The sequence below is a fragment of the Eptatretus burgeri genome, chromosome 3, assembly GCF_056783735.1.
Source record: "Eptatretus burgeri isolate ZD-2024b chromosome 3, Ebu_testis_v1, whole genome shotgun sequence".
In the NCBI taxonomy this organism is placed as follows: Eukaryota; Metazoa; Chordata; class Myxini; order Myxiniformes; family Myxinidae; genus Eptatretus; species Eptatretus burgeri.
Window position 1 is genome coordinate 53,603,303 of NC_140963.1, and position 17,435 is coordinate 53,620,737.

Below are 17,435 nucleotides of genomic sequence, written 5' to 3' on the forward strand. Positions count from 1 at the left end.
GTATGCTTACACAATGTGTAAGCACACCCCACCAGTATATATGTACTGTGATGAAATAGACATGGAGGAGACCCAAGGATGAGTTATTTCAATCGTTTATGTGAAGGCAGACCTTTGCCCCTTGTCTGAGGGTTTGGGGGTGGCATTATTTGAGGTTAGTTTGTGTGTCCCCCTTGTGTGACGTTTTCCCTCCTCCCACTGCTCCTTTCAATCTTTTTTTCAACATCCATCGGTCCGTTCCCCTTTCTGCCTTTCTTAATCCTCCAATAATCTCCTTCACCAAACCTCAACTCAATAACCCCTCTTTCATCCCATCGGCCTTTCTTTCAACTCCGCAGGTATATTCTCGTCCTTCAGTGCATCTGTCTTCCTCATCATTGAAATCAACTCATTATTTTATTATTTACCACCAACAACCCATCGCTCATCGTAAACAATTTATCCTCTGGACCGGCACCGAATTGCTTTCCCAGATTCTTCCTTATTGCATTTCACACGTTCATGGCACAAAGCACGAGACTAGGTGCATTTGTGGTGAAACAGAGCACTTCTCCCATGCATGTCCGCAGCACGAAATGCAACGCTTTTCCCAGACGTAATAAAGTGTGGCACATCTCACATGCATGATACATTGGGCACTGTACAAAGGATGTTTTGTGTGCAGGGAGGAGCTAGAGGGCACCTGTGGTGTCTTTTGCATGCAAAGGGGGGAGGGGGAGTTGACAGGCTGTGGTGAAAATTTATCAGAAACAGCAGCACTTCCCACAAGCTGGATCGTGGGCACACCCACATCGGACCAATGAGAAATAGGCTTGCACAAGAGAGACGGGAGAAAGCCATGTCCTATGAGGAGAAGGGAACTCAGAGCTGGTCCTCGTCCTTGTCCTAAAAAGCCAGATCCTGTGAAGGAGGAATAAGATAGAAAGGGTACAAAGCAGTCACCTCAAAATTTGTCCTGTGAGCAATAAATAAAAGCCCAGAATACGGCTTGGTTCGTGTGAAGAGTACGACACGGAGCTTTAGCAGCTTGAGGGGAAATAACGCACCAGAAACAGCATTCCTGTGAACTTTGCTCTGGAGGAAATGGAGTTGCTTGTCGTTGGCATACCAGGGACGCCAGAGAGGACTTGCCCACTTGTTCTGGAGCCTCATAAATGGAGCTGCACATCCTATCGACACTCCACCGATCATCTTCCCCATCATTTCCCTCCCCCAGTATATTTTGAGTGGCAAAGCCCCGTTGGGCTATGCGAGTTGAGGGAAGGGGTCGACTCCATACTCCGTACTTTTCTTCTTCTTCTCCCCAGATAGAATGATAGCCATGATAGTCCTGACCTCAGGACCAGGCGATCAGAAGGAACCCGAGGGCTTCCCCTTGTGGCGAACCGCGAACCCTGGGCCGTAACAATATACGTGTTTGCCTCCAGTTGCTTACTTCAGCTGAGTTAATGGATAAGTCTCGCCCTGTACAGGCTTGATGCATCATGCAAACAGCTGGCCAAAGGACCTTTAACCGGCTGTTTGATCTAGTGCTACCAATGAAGTGGGCTGGCAGAATTGCCAAGAGGCATACGCACTCTGCTCCGAGCTGTCCAGCATGGATTCCAAACCCGACCCCCATTATAAACGGTCACCCAGGTGCTTCGTGGGCAGGGCATGACATTAATGGATGCGCCATTCATCAGAAGCACATTAAAGACACATCTGCCATCACTGATCATTGGTGGATGAGAAAGATCTTCTGGTGTCTCTCATAGAGTAGGGGGGTGTTATTGTTAGATTTCAAAAAATAACTACAAAAGCACTTCAAAATGCAAAGCCCATCCGCATCCGATTTGTACTCAAACTATACTTGACGAAAACGACACTTAAAAAAAAAAATGTACATTTTATTCGTTCGAGTTAAAAGTGGTAGACCGCGGTCAAATGGGAGGATTGTGTGAAGATGGATATCTGTAAGGCTGGGGTGGTTAGAGAGTAAGGGAGAGTTGGCCAAGGACAAAGGGCATTGGAGTATTGTGGTCAAGGCAGGGTAGAAGCTTGGTGCCATCAGACCTCACCCCTTATAAAGGGAAGAGGAGGAGAAGAAGTAGAGCATTCTCATAATAAAGGTTTGTTGAAGAATTCATGACAAAAGCTCAATTGGTAAAAGGAAAAAAAAAGAAGGGTATGGCCTGGAGAGACACTGAAGTTCAATCGGAAAATAAATAAAGAAGCCTGGAAGCTATTGTTACGGCTGTGGAAATTCGCAATACACCATAAAGGTTCCTTAGATCGGCTATGCCGGCAAGTGAGTGTTCAGATCGGTCCCCACCGTTGTTTAAAGGGGCTTCTTCGTGTTCACCGGGCTGCGACTCTTTGAGATAGCCGTTTTTCTTTATCTATCGTTATTTTGAGCCACCATTACAACAAACCTCCACGCAAACAACAACCGCCACCAACTACGCCACAACGCCCACCACGCTCACACCACCATCTTCGCCACTACGCCCGCTTATGAACGCCATCCTCCGCGGACCACGGTAAGACGGTTTCCTCACCACGGAAACCGTCCGAGAAGGATTGGCAGAACAAAAGCTCTTGTGAAGCCTGTGGGGTTTTCCCCGCCTGTTTTCCCCGCGCTTGGTGTGAAGGAAAGGGGGAGGGCAGCTCGCCGCCGATTGGTGGATGCACAGCGTGAGGCGGTCGGGGTGAGGGAACGCCCCTTTTCGGGAACCTTCTCGAAGGGAGGCGGAGCCGAAAACGGGGAGGAGCGAAGGGCAGAGCCCCGCGCCATACAAGGCGGACCGCACGCGGGGCTCTCTCTCTCTCTTGGTGGTCGGGGTCGAGTGCTGCTCTCTTGGTGGTCGAGGTAGAGCTCTCTCTCCCTCCCTCTCGTCTTGGCGTTGAGCGACCTGTCGGTGAAGGCGCGGGCTGGTAGCGAGTCCGGGCGATGCCTTGGAGACGCGGACGGGAGGCGCCGCAGGCGGTCTATGGTGGACCTGCGCGTGCGGATGAGGAGAGTGCCAGAGAGGGTTCACCGGCCGCAGGAGGGAGGTTTTCTTTTCTTTGGGCTTTTGTATGTGTGTTTGTGGTGCTGTCCATGAAGTAAACCTGTTTAAGTGCCTGTACATTTAATGCTATAGTCGGTCGCAACGTCTTTCATTTCTTGCTGTACATATTGCATGACTGCCCTTGCTTGGTTGTGTTATATGTGTAATAAATGTGCTTGTGAAATGTTTCCCGTTCGTTGCGTCCTTCCCCTCTTTTGAAAGTGCCATCTTGAATCGGGGAATGATTGGTAGTGGGTTTTAAACACCCGATAAATAATCTGAACCGTCGAGGTCGGCGATAACACCGCTCGGTTATCCCTGTAGCACGGAACGAACCGCTTAAGCGGTTCGTGTCCTAAGCCGACCTGTGGCGTGGCGCAACCCCTCGGTAGGTTACCCGCGCGGGTATTTAGGTATATCGACATTCGGTGATTCACCCTATTTAGCATGGGTAGAATGCGGACTGGGTTGTGGTGAGGTTAAACCCCCCCCCCCATGACTGGCTCCTGGCGGTCGTTCCAGGAGGGTCACGACTGAATTGTCCGTCCGGTGGGCGACGTGGCTGCCATTAGAGGTACACGGCAGATCGCACGCCAGGCGGGCCAGAATTCGTAACACTATTAAAAAAAAAACACAAAAAAGACCGTCTTGTGCTTGACGCACTGTGGTGGAGCTAATAAAGGCTATTTATAGTAAGTATGACTGACCTTTCACATTTTCACCCAATTTTTAATTATTTTCTTCATATTCTCAGAGTAAAGGTTTGTTGAAAATTTGATGACAAAAGCTCAGATGGTGAGGTTCTGGCATGGACACACACACAACCCTGTTCCCCACTACGTGGAGGGACGGGCTAATAGTTGTGCCTAACTTCTTGGACACTCCTTGCCATCTCAAGAGTGTGGTTGCTGTCTGGCCAACAAGCAACTCTTACACTCTAAACAAATCGACTAGAAAGTTCACGTTTCATCGAGTAGCCTTCTTCTCCTCTGAAGGACAATCAATTCCAAGTCCCACTGATGAAGTGGTGTCTCTCCCTCTGTCCAATTTATGTTTATATTTTGGCAAATCGAGATTGCCAAGAAAACTTGAAATGAGATCCCATCTTTTTGTATAGAAAAGATGATCTGATCCCATCAAGCAGAATTTGCATTTGTCAAATACAAATAATATCAAGAAATACATTTGCTGGACACCTTAATCCCCAGACAAGTGAAGTTTTAAAGATGATCTTAACCCAAAGTATTGTTCACCACTTTTTTAAAACTAAAAATCATTTTAAAACTTAATACATGTATCTCTCAGAATTTTTTTTTTTTAAACGATGGGCACAGGCCATGCTCACTTTCCATCACAGATAGCACAGCGGCCACAAGGCCCACAAAATTAGGTGCAGCCCTACCGGAGGTATAACAAGCTGGGACTAGTCTCATTTTAACCATCTGGATCTCTATTTTTTGAAAAGTGATGTTGGAGTTACAGCAACTGTGGACAACATGCTGAATTAACCTTGTTTGTGGAAACCTGTGAAAAAAATGACCTTTTCAATCATTTTCTTATTTGATGAAATCAGCCCTGTTAATTTTTTTTAACCACTGGTGGTTATACCTACATATTTCATTGAAATAGCCATGTAGCAATATATTCTATGAGGTTTTAAGTTACTGGAGGTTTAAGGGGCCAACAATGTTCTTAAAATTTGGCAATTTCGATCAAAATGAAACAAATTTTCTTGTACGTGACCCACATGGTATAACAATGCCACACGGTTAAAATGAGACCAGCCCCAGCTTGTAATACCTCCGCGAGGGGTATCTCCTTAAATGGAGCCTTTTTCATCTTCGGCCACATTACTACAGGGAGTAAAACTTCCTCGTGCATATTCAAGCTATGATGGAAACTGTCCCGTATTTCATCCTTGCTGAGCGTATTAACTATGCCCGATACACCCAATGTACATCGCAGACATGAAACAGTGAGAAGAACAAGAGCCACTGATGTATTGCCACATGATGGAGGGAGGGTTTACTGTGCGTAGGTCAGTGACCAGGGTCTTCAATTGCATTCCGACTGATCAAGCTCTGGAACAAATGATAAATCATGAGGGAAAGAGCCAGGGAGGGGCGATTGGTTTCACCCTGTGCAAAGGCACACTGTTACGGTTGCTTATGACATGACACATCACGGGTCAATATACAGAGGCTTTCAAAGGACTTTGTAACTCTGGCAATAAGGGAAAACTGCAAGAAGAGATCGGGGATTCTCGTTCAAACAAAGACAGAAAGGATGTGAAGGACAAGAAGGAATACCTTTATAGTCAGTGCCAGGATCCATTTGACCTGGATGATGTTCCAGACCATGTAATGAACATCACCACAGGTCAACTGGAATCACGATATGATGTGGATTCAATAAAGGGCATCCCAGACAGGGGCAAAGTTATCTTTGATGACCTTGTCAAAGAACGACTTGGAGATGAGCCCAGAAAAAAGGTTTTGGGAACCATTAAAGAAGTGCACCATGTCACCATTTGCGGACATGAAGAAAACCCTCCCAAATGACAAGGACTGAAAGCTGATAATTGACACGGAGGTGTCGTTTCGACGGCTTCTGGCAGTCTCCAGGAGTCATGATGTACACCTGAGGAACGTCCTCCAGTACGAACTGCCTACATTACCACCAGCAATCTTCCATGATGATGGAACGATGAGAAAGACCAACAAAGCTGACCTTGCCCAGCAGCTTGAATCCAATTGCCCAGAGGTTTTCGCAGAGCTGCTACAGATACTAGCATCCACTTTGTCCGCTTGCATGGCAATGGTTCAATCACTGAACGAGAACCAGTTCAGAACGTTCAAGGATTTGGCAGAAGTGGTTCAGAAATGAACAGTTCAACTTCTGAGGAACCCATCCTTGCAGTTAAGCTGTCTGACCATGTCTTTGATAATGGGTCATCAATCAAAACAGGAGAGCGACGATGTTCTTCTAGTTCACAGTTATCAACATATCAGATCCAGGGGAGCTACCGGAAGACAAGCTCCAAACTAGCGGAAGTTTCTGAAAGGAGTCAGCAACAAGGCAAGCCTTGCAAATTATATCTCACGTTACATCTTGGAGCATGCAGCTAAATATATTCCACACGGGAAATCCATCATCTTGGCGGGAGGATTCAGTGAGGGAAAGCTTGTGAAGGCCATTTCCCTATCTGGTGTGTCATCCCTTGAAAGTCTTTATAGTAATCAGGAGGAAGCCGACACTCGGATGATCCTGCATGCTTGCAGTCTGTCAAAGGACCTTGATAGGATCATAATTAGTTGTGACGATGCCAATGTCTTCGTCTTACAAGTCTACTACTACAGCAGAGGACAATCAACTGACCATGTGTATATGTATACTGGACATTCCAGAAAGGAGCGCTACATTCCAGTACATCTGATTTTAACCGAGCTTACCCGACAGTTTGTGAGCATCTCCCTGCTGTCCATGCCCTGACAGGATGTGATACAACATGCTCATTGACCAGAATAGGTAAGAAGACTGCCCATTCTATCAAAGTTAAAGACCTTTCATGAGGATAACCTAGACAACCGTGTCACTGTAGCTCGCACCAAGGCTCTACTCTTGTACGGGAAGAAGGGGAAAGATGTTGATATCCTTGATGAGTTGCGCTATATCATGGCTCAAACGACGGACAAGTCAGCATCAATGCTCCCGCCTACGGAGGATTCCTTCAAACAGCATGTCCTTCGTGCCAATTATAAAACACGGATTTGGTGTGAGAATCACATCCATAATCAAGAAGCGATTGAACCAGTTGGCCATAGTTTGTCTGCTTGTGATGATGGAGGCATCACTCAGGCACCTGCTCCAGATGATGTTTGAGACCTGACTCATCTATACTGTGCCAATAAAAACTGTTTGAGTGGGAGGAAGTGTCCTTGCCTGCTTGCTAGACTAGAGTGCATAGATGCTTGTTCTTGTGCAGACTGTGAAAATCACAATAATAAGCCCAAAGAAGATGAAATGGAGGTGGACACACATTTACAGCTATACGTTATGAGCACAGTTCTACAAATTGTCGCAAACAGGGGGTTAATTATGCATTGTTGTACCCATTCCCCCATGCTTAAACAGATTATTTTTAATATACCAATAAGACATCCAGGCTGATAAAACAAATCAGGTCTGGCACTATTATACCACGTGGGTCACGTGCAAGAAAATTTGTTTCATTTTGGTCGAAATTTGTCAAAAATTGCCAAATTTCAGGTATATTTTGGCCCCTTAAACCCGAAACAGCTTCAAACTTCAGAGAATACATTGCTACGGCTATTTCAATGCAATACATAGGTACAACCACCAGTGGTAAAAATTAACAGGGCCGATTTCATCAAATAATTGAAAAGGTCATTTTTTTCACAAGTTTCCGCAAACAAGGGGTTAATTCAACATGTTGTTGCTGTAACTACATCACTTTTCAAAAACGAGAACAAAACCAGTCCCAGGTTGTTATACCGCTGGTGGGGGTATCTCCTTAAATAGAGCCCTTTTCAGTTTCGGCCACAGTACTAACAGAGGTTGGTATTTGAATGATTCGCTGTTCTCTTTATGCTCCTCTTTCACAGCCTGCCTTTCATTGCCCTCCACCTCTTACAGGTCATATGGATTCATCACAAACTCATCGACTGCAGACAGCTTTCAGCTTACCTCCTCTCCTTTGCCCCTCCTTTTCTCTAGCCTGTGAAGTCACTTCCCTCGTAATTCCATCTGATCGTGCTCTTTCCGAGGCTTTCAAAATGGCAACCGATAGCAATCTCACGTCTCCAGTACCTAACTTGTGATCCGTTCTATTTTCTCACCAATCTTGTCGATCAAGTAGTTTCCTTCTGCCTCTATTCTCACTAGATTGACTCTCTGCCAAGCAGATCCTCCACGAGCCTCAACCTTTAAAAAAAATAAAATAAAAATAAAAAAATAAAAAAATAATCGCTTGATATGATACCGATAGACTCCGCATCTACAACTACAAGCCCAGGATGGACCTCACCTTAGAGTAGGCAGCATCCCAAGATGTGAGCAGGTCCTCAAAACCGGTTTCATCCCAACCCAGCCGAGCTAGTGCCATCTCTCCTGCTTTGTCTTGCAACTTCAATGTTTCAGAACGCACAAAATGGCTGAGCTCCTGATGCAGGTCTACAACACAGCATCGCAGCAAACAATGACGGTGCACGGGCACCACGGCTGAACTTTAACCCAGGGTCAAGATCAAACAAGCGGAGCAATTGCACAAAAATAACCAGAGTTGGTGTCAAAGCCACCCAATGCTCGCCTGTTTATACATTTATCGTTTTTAAAAGACTAGTCTAATAATATTATTTATAAAGCATTGCAGTGAAGTCTGATCCAAATAATTTTAAAGCAATATATATATATATTTGTATATCATAATCAGTCTGGTGATCAGTCAATTAGAGCCTGGTGTTGGCTGAGCCTGGTGTTGGCTTAGTGGTTAGGGTGATGGCTTGGGATCCCAGTGTCCTGAGTTCAAGCCCCGTTGGCTGCTGAATTAACACCAGGGGGTTGACTCAGCCTGTCATCCTTCCGAGGTCGGCAAAATGAGTGCCAGTGTACTGGTCCCGGTGTATGCCCCGGTTAGAATAGGTGTACCATATCCCTGTGTGTCGTAAGAGGCAACCAGGGTTGGTGTCAGGAAGGGCATCCGGCCATAAAACATTGCCTCACAAAAAGCCAAACCCCTGCACAGCTGGGAAAAATGGCTGTAAAAAAAATCAGTAAAAAATAGTGGTAGATAAAAACATTAGAAAGGAAATAACTCATACCAAAAACTTTAACATTTTCACGCTCACGCTGACGCTCACGCTGGGGGTATCGCTATTATATAGCTCTCTGTTCTTCGAACAGGCGAGCTAAAGACTGCATAGGCAAGCATGTTTGGTGACATTCAGACTAGATACCAGATACTAATATAAGGACTGTTCCATTGCGCTTATTTTTCCAATCGCACAAGGTAGGCATGTAAACGAAGTGGCGATCACTCCCAATTGCGAAACATACAGGTTCAATAGGATAAGGAACTTTCGAACAGCACACACACCATCCTCGACATAGCAGGGTAGGCTATGCTGCTCCATGATCCGAGCACAAAGGTGTTCCAGTGAACCATTCACAGGGATCTTGATCGAATGGGAAATTTGCTCCTGAAACCCAGCAGGGCCAGGCTGGAAGATGAACCGGCGTTCCAAGACCTGCATCTCGCCACCGTAGTAGTCCTCTCTCATGACCGCAGCTCCTTTTGCTTCGTACAACGACCAATGAGATCTGGAGGGGCAACACCATGTGGAGGAAAGGAGACGGGGAGGTAAAAGATCACGGGTCTACGTTAACCCAACATACCCACATTATACATCCAAGCGATTTAATTCCTGGCACCTCATCAACCCTTTTCGTTCCTATTGTAAAGAGCACACACACACATACCACGAAGTGTGGTTCGTGTCAAAATGATTGTTAAACTTGGCCCAGCCTTTCACGAACCGGCTGACCAGGCCCGACATCCGACTGGAAGTCAAGGCAGGAATTTGAAATCTGTTCACGGTGCCGGAGATGGCTCACCGACTCTTCGCGAAGGACACCGTGGGATCTTTAACATGCGCCGATTAATACCAGCAGACGGAACGGCCGGTTTAAACGTCCATCCTCAGGACGGCACACACACACGTTGATGAATCACCCCGTCCGTGAAACACCGGGATGACGGTTTACCGCCGGGTCGGGATTCGAACCCAGGCTACACGGCTAAGAAGTGAGTGTGCGCAACCTTAAGCCATCCCTGCCAGGCCTTGGTGTGAAAATTCTTTGATAAAAAATTAATAAAGACAATATTTTTTTATACTATTATCAACTGCACGACCTATTCAAGATGCTTGTCAAGTGAATAGATTCTAGTAAAGGACTTCCGGCAACTTATTTATAACGTATGAAGAGAAAAAGCATGCAACAACAGTAAAAAAAAAATATATAAACCGAAACGTACGGTTTACACAGCTTCAAGACCTTTTTGATGAGAAATAATGGAAAACGTCCGACAATTCGCTTGACTTGTGGTGATTTTATATTACATAATTCACGGATTCCGCGTGGCATTTTCGTCACAACAGGCTGACCTGCTTCTGGCCCCCAGGTTCCAAATTTAACTGATGGAATAACATCACATCAGTTATTATTATTGACTAAAATCATTGCGATCGAGTAATATTTGACGCTCGGTAAAGCTCTGATAATAAACAGGATCCTTACACAACCATAGCAATACGACCAGCTACACCGCAATAACAGCACAACTCGCGTATGGTTTTAAAAAGTGATTAAATACAACAAATCAAACAGAAAAAAAATGTTATCGATTAGAAATAAAGCAGAGCGATGTCTCGTTAAGCTTGTATTGGTGACGAACCTTTATATCGTCGGAATGGACAGCGCTGCCAATCAAACTCACGCCGATGACGTTGCCCAATAGGCCCCGCCCCAGAGTAATGTCATGACGAAATAGCAGAACGGAAATGGATGCTCACACCGAGAAAGTCCCACACATCACTGGATGACGCGATCGACCAAAATATATTATGAATATTCACAGAAAGGGCAATTTAATACAAGGGCTGCTGAAACTTAAATTGATAACCAGACGTTGCATTGGAGATTTCAATCCATCCGTTTTTTTTCTTTTTTTTGGTTCAAACCACGAATCGCGTCAACATAGCGACTCGAGCAAGCGCTTCGCTTCGGTCAAGGAACCGCTCACGGCACGGCTGACGGCACGGTTCACGGCACGGCTCACGGCACGGCTCACGGCACGGCTCACGGCACGGCTCACGGCATGCATAATGGAACGCACTTTGAACCGATCCATGAGCTCGAGCAACGACTTTCACGTAGAAATATCCATTATATGAGCCTCGTCATCTAACATTCCATAATCCGTGAGTTATTCAGACAAAACTTTGCGCTCCGTGAGGGGCGGTGTGGAGGCGGCGGGGGAGGGGGCGAGTCGTTTCCCCCGGAGCGGACCCTCTGCACACTTTTCCCGCCACTCCGGCAGAGTGTGGTTTAAAACTTTCCCTTTTCTTGTTCTCTTTCTCAAGCGGCACCGAAGATGTCACGGACCCTGAGGTTTGTCTCTTCCATGCGGTTTAACATGTATTTACCGTCAAGCGCCAGCACGGGATGATCAGTAAATGCGTGGCCTCGTAAACGTACGTAAATGGTGTAAAGTGATTATTCAGTTGAAGCGTTTAAAATATTATTTTTAAAAAGACTTTTTCGTCAATTCGGTTTTTGATAAACTAAACCAGGCTATGGACTTATTGATCACCCCTTGTTTAAAATAATAATAATAATAATAATTTGGAAACGTTTGAGCGCGTGTTCCAAATCAAAATGTATTTTATATGTTCTTCTTTAACGGGAACAATTATTATTTCCACATTCTTGCCGGGAAAGCTTGGCCAAAGTCTTTCACGAATCGGCTGACCAGGCCTGACGTTTTTTGTTGTTGTATACTTTCTGGAGGCTCGTGTGAGAGCTAACACACAACGCACATCAAGGGGGGGGGGGTATGAAAGAAGAGGGTGGGAGTGGGAAGGACAAAACAGTGGGGAACAGAGACATTAGGAGATCTGTGGAAGGGAGAGGAATGGGACGGGGAATATGGGGAATAGAAGATGGACATTACAGGGACTTTCAGGAAGGAAAGCAGGGAATTTGAAGGAGGTGGGTTTGGGATGGATTAACGGGGGTAGAAAAGATCGAGGATTTGGATGGGGGATGATAGGTGGTGGTGAACAGCTGTTTTGAAGGCCTGGAGGGAAGAATAGGATTGAACAGAATGAGAGAGTTTATTCCAAAGGCGGGGGAAAAAAAAGGAATGAAAGAGTGAAAGTGAGCAGTGCGGAAATTTTTTAAAGGGTGTTGCCCCTTCCGCCATGTGCAAATATGGAGGGGACATATCACAGACATGGCAGGGGGGGGCGAGACCGGAGAGGAGATGGTAGAAGACAGAAAGACCACCGACCTGCCTGCGGTGAGAGAGTGAGAGGCCCAAAGACTCAGGTTCACCGCGGGATATACCAATAATCCTAAATGCCTTTGTTTTCACAGCGTGAAGCCGAGAAAGGTGGGAGGCAGGAGCACCAGCCCAGAGGGGAGAGCAGTACTCCATCAGGATGCGGACAAAACCTTTGCATGTGGTCAGTTCAGGTGGGCCAAGGAAGGACTTTGCACGATGGAGGATTTCCAGTTGGCGACTGGCTTTGGAGGCCAGATTGAAAATGTGGCTTTCCCAGGAAAGATCATGGCAGATAGTGAGACCCAGAAGCTTGAATGAAAGGAATTATTCCAGTGGATTGTTGAGAAAGTAGATGGTGGGGGGGGGGGTGGGGGGAACGGTTCTAAACGGTCCTTTCGGAGAGACATAGTGAGAGTGTGAGATTTGTCTGGATTGAAAGACATGTTCCACATGTTGGACCAGTTTGTGATTTTACCCAGATTTGCAGTGAGCGAAGAAGCTGCTGCTTGCCGGTCTGCGGGATGGCAGATGGTATGACAGAGGGTGGAGTCATCAGCAAAGAGATAAAGAGGATTTTCCAGAGTTGGAGAGATCATTGATGAAAACAAGAAAAAGAACAGGGCCCAGAATGCTGCCTTGAGGAACTCCAGCCTGGACAGGAAGAGGGGATGAAAGAACTCCATTTAGGGCCACACGTTGGCTGTGACAGGAGAGGAAGTCTGTGAGTCATGAGTGAAGATGACCTTGGATATCATAGGAAGAGAGTTTGGTGAGCAGTGCAGGGTGCCAGACTGTGTCAAAAGCACGCGATATGTTGAGGGATATGGCTCGATCCGATGTCGATACAAATCACCGGGATGACAATTTATAGCTGGGTCAGGATTCGAACCCAGGCTAAAGAGCTTCGAGCCAAGTGTGCCTTGCTCTAAGCCATCCTGTCAGCCCCCCAGGCCTTCATTGTGTTTAAAATAAAATAAGTACCACTTGGGCAATTCCACGCAAAGGGGGAAAATAGTCAGATTTTTAAAGCTAGGTATTTTCAGCGAAATGTTACTTTTTCTGACTCTTCATAAGTTGAATTCAAGGGAATGACAAAGTTTTCAAATCTCAGCTACCAGTTGACAAAAAAAATCATCATTCAAACATAATCCATAAAATTTGATTCAATTTTTACTTTTCGAGCTATAATCTTCAATTGACCTCTTTCTATACATTTTCAGACATAACCAGTTTTTGAATGATGTCAGTACTTCATTAGGCATGTTTCTCAAACATATTATAGAAAAGATTGCAGGATGTTAAAGGTTTTCAGATAACAGCCCCTGAAATCAGCTGGTCTGAAGGTGATGTAACACGAGTCACGAAAATTAATAACTTTTTCTACTAGACAAAAACCCCTGCTGTATTGGAAGTGCCAATAAGAATTCTCCTTCTAGTCCCTGTGCTGAACTAAATGGCAGCAGCAACAGACCTCTAATTGTCTTCTGTGCTGTAATTTGGACATGTGAACATCGGTAACGCGAGTCACGTGTAGCGTGAGTCACGAATTTTGTAACGTGAGTCACGATAATCAGGTGGGTTTAGTTTCAAGAAATAGCAATAGATTGCGCGACGGAGGAATTTTTATATCCCAGAATCCTTTGCGTGAAGTCACGGCGTGTTCTGGCTTGTTTGCAAGCGCGAATTTTTGAAGTGACAATCGTCTATCATCCATCATCAGTCAAGGTAAGGATGACCATATGCAGTTGATAATAGATAAATATGATAATATAGAAGTATATTTTACAATTTATTCAGACATTCACCTCGCAATGTATCCATGATCATTAAGTTTCTCTACCAAGTGTCCAGCACGGAAGATCATGCTTTACAATACCCTTGTATTTCTATCCTCGGGGTGAGCACATCCCTCTCAATGTGTGTTTATTTAACGGTCGCCATAGTCCAGTGAGTCTAGCACACAAATTCTAGATCCGCTTTTTTTGGTTACCATCATTACAGATTTTGTCATGGCGCTCACTGCGGCTGAAAGGCAGCAGAAGAGGCGACAGAAACTTCGCACCGATGGAAAATACGATGATTATCGAAAACGGCAAAGGGAATACAATATGAATTACCGCGACATGAAGAAAACAAAAGAAATGAAACTGCCGACGACTGAACAAACACAGTTGATGCGAATGAACCGTGAAAAGGTGAGGCAACGGGTGGTGAAGTGCAGAGCTCTGAAGAAGGCGCGAGCGACTTTTTCCCCGACCGTGCATTCTTCACCCTTCAACAGTGCCAGCGCTTTGGGGAAAGCAATGCGTAAGGCAAAACGGGCATTGACTTCCTCACTGCCGAGGACCCCGAAGCGAAGAAAAGCCGTGATCAGAAAGCTGTACACTTCAATCCAAGCAGATCAAGAGAATGATCCTGAACAACAAAAGCCGAAAGGGGGTCAAAAAACTCCATTCCAAGTGAAACCATTGAGGCGGTGAAAATATTTTACGCCAGGGATGATATTAGTCGGCAAGCTCCAGGCAGAAAATATGTTGTCACCGCGAGGGCAGATGATGGTACGAAAGTCCAGTACCAAACCAGGCACCTCACTTGCTCCGTAAACGAAGTTTACGCGCTGTTCCTGAAGGAATTCCCAGATACGGAAATTGGTAAAAGCAAGTTCACTGAACTTCGTCCTCCGCATATTCTACTGAGCAGCAAATTACCACATAATGTTTGCTTGTGCCGGTATCATGAAAATTTCGTGACCGCTGTAAATGCTTTGCATAAGGTCCAGCCGTCTGTACCAATGTATTCACATGACCTCCCTCAAATGTTTCTATGTAACCAAACGCACCGCGAATGTTGGTTTAACGAATGTGAAACCTGCTCTGATGCAAAAGGATTCCGAAAGGTGTGTGTTGACGAAAACAGACAAGTTACATGGACAACTTGGAAAAATGACTGTGATGGAAAACTTGCCAAAGTCATTGAGGAGGGTACAACAAATGATTTGGTGGACCACATTTGTAATCTGATCCCAAAGTTCATGGAGCATTGCTTCGTCAAAAGGGAGCAGGCCTGTTCGTATAACAAGGAACGGGATGCTGCCTCTGCCAGTGAACATTCTGATACAGCTCTTCTTCAGGTGGATTTCTCAGAAAATTACACTTGTGTCTACCAGGATGAGATTCAGTGTGCTCACTGGCAGCAGGCTCAGGTCAGTCTGTTCACAGCTGCATTATGGTTTGAAGGTACAATCCATCCGATTGTATTGGCGTCAGACAACCTTCCACATTCGAAGGAAACAGTTGTCGCATATATAGATCGTTTGTTAGACACAATTCCAGACAGTGTCACACATGTATCCATATGGTCCAATGGGCCTGCTTCCCAATTCAAGAATAGGTATATTCTTGCTGCGTTGAAGCCTCTGCAGGAGAAACACAATAAAGAAATCATCTGGAATTTATTTGCAACGTCTCACGCAAAGGGTCCGGTGGACGGAATCGGTGGAGCTGTCAAGCATGTTGTATGGAATACGGTTAGGAATAGAAAGGCCATTGTTACCAATGCGTCAAGCTTCAGGGAAGCGGCAATGACAAGCAATGTGCTTGTAGCTGAAATAAAGGGCACGGAGATTGAAAGAATAAATGAAGTCCTGGGAATCAGTCAGGTTTTTAAGGATGCCAGTCCTGTACCTGGCATAGGTGGTACGCATTGTATGAAGTTGATGAATGACGAGATAGAACTCTGTACAATCACCTCAGATGCTAGGCCTGCAGTTGTGTTGCCTGCCTCAGATGCTGATGTGAACACCAAGATCTGCGTTGGGGATTGGGTTCTCGTGCAATATGAGAAGACAAATTACCCAGGGGAGGTGAAACGTGTAGAACATGAAGAATGTCAGGTGAGCGTCATGGTGCCAGCCAGAAAAAAATTGGAAGTGGCCTGTTTGTCCTGATGAGATTTTCTACACACACGACAATATGGTTCGAAGACTGGAGCCCCCATTCATTGTGAACCACCGCGGCCATTATGCTTTGTAAATTTCTTGTTGGCACTCAAGACACTTTTACTGCACAAAAGTGCATATTGTTTCTGTTATGAATGGCCCATTTGAAAGCTAAAATTCCTAGTTATGGCCCGTTTGAAAGTTGTTTGAAAGCTATTAATTCCTAGTTATGGACTGTTTGAAAGTTAATTAATTCCTTGTTATTTAATGTTATCTCTGTTGTTAAGTTACATCGAATTCACTACCTGTAAATACTAGTCAGTAAGTTCAGCCTTTGTGAAGACAGCCGTGTGGATTATCAGTGTGGGATGGATTAATTATCAGTGTGGGAAAATTTGTAACAGGAGTCACGGTAACACAAGTCACGATCATAATTTAATTTATTGCCCATATTTAGAAAGGAAAATCAATTCTTTGTATCTTGTATGAAAGCCTGTTTAACTGTAACCCTTTGAACCCACAAACGATATTCTTTCGTTTTATCAGTTTAGGACAAATTTGGCATGTACATGAGGTGATTCTTTGGCTTTCCCTTTTCTGTAACACGAGTCACGCTATAAATAAATTCAAATAAAAACTATATTAGACAATTGAATAATTAATTTGTTTTCTTTTCATACCTTACCCGCAAAGGTTATTACAAACTGAAGTACAACTTCTGACCTGTATCACTGCAATGAATACTCTGAGATGTACAGTAGATTGTCAATTGAGCTAAAATGTAACGTGAGTCACGATGGAATTGCCCACTTCATTCTACACACTTCGATTGTACACAGTGCCTCTAAAGGCCTAGGGCCGAGGCCATCATGCCAGCCCACAATCCTACTATTCATTTACAACTGGTCACTGGCTTTGACACCAATAAAAAAATTTATTACGGACCTTAAACATCAAGAAGCTACATACGAGGTGTGATCAAAAAGTATCCAACCTTAATTTTTCATGCGTAAACAAATTAAGCTAGGGAGGCGTGGTTTGGTGCACGTATGTAGGCGATCCTAATCCGTATGCGTGAATATTTTCCCGCCTGCAAAAGCTGTCAGTCGCCGACAGACCGCCGATAAGTGAGGAAGTGTAAGTGAGCGCCGTCGGATTTTCGTTTTTGACAAAATGACGGATCACTGTGGTCTCATCGCCAGTGATCACTGTGTTGAAGAAGTTGGGATCGCTGTTCACAGTCTCCAGCATGTCATGTGCGATCTCCAAACGGAGTTGCTTCTGCTCGATCATTAGCAGCTTTGGCACGAACTTCGCTGAGATTCTCCTTAAGCCCAAACCCTCAGTCACAATGGAATGAGCGGATCCAATGCTGACGCCC

At 45.1% G+C, this 17,435-nt stretch overlaps 2 protein-coding genes across 8 annotated transcripts in view; one reads left to right on the plus strand and one right to left on the minus strand.

Moving 5' to 3' along the window:
* The window catches only part of FERRY3 (FERRY endosomal RAB5 effector complex subunit 3), a 108,062-nt gene that overhangs the window by 71,574 nt on the left and 19,053 nt on the right, over nt 1-17,435 (minus strand). For 3 of the 7 annotated variants that reach the window (XM_085873388.1, XM_085873382.1, XM_085873383.1), the window contains exons 1-3: nt 10,087-10,244; nt 9,148-9,371; nt 8,080-8,225 (exon numbers count right to left, since the gene is read on the minus strand). In XM_085873388.1, the coding sequence (XP_085729514.1) occupies nt 8,080-8,225; nt 9,148-9,371; nt 10,087-10,196 (480 nt within the window). In that variant the 5' untranslated portion in view covers nt 10,197-10,244. Of the gene's footprint in view, nt 1-8,079; nt 8,226-9,147; nt 9,372-9,530; nt 9,550-9,665; nt 9,863-10,086; nt 10,245-17,435 lie in introns of those variants that run through there. The other 4 variants (XM_085873385.1, XM_085873386.1, XM_085873387.1 and 1 more) reach the window with 4 other exon arrangements.
* LOC147029899 (uncharacterized) overlaps nt 10,920-17,435 on the plus strand; it is a 28,199-nt gene continuing 21,683 nt past the window's right edge. Inside the window, exon 1 of the mRNA XM_085873381.1 lies at nt 10,920-11,222. Within this exon, the coding sequence (XP_085729507.1) occupies nt 11,206-11,222 (17 nt within the window). The 5' untranslated portion in view covers nt 10,920-11,205. The remainder of the gene's footprint in view (nt 11,223-17,435) is intronic.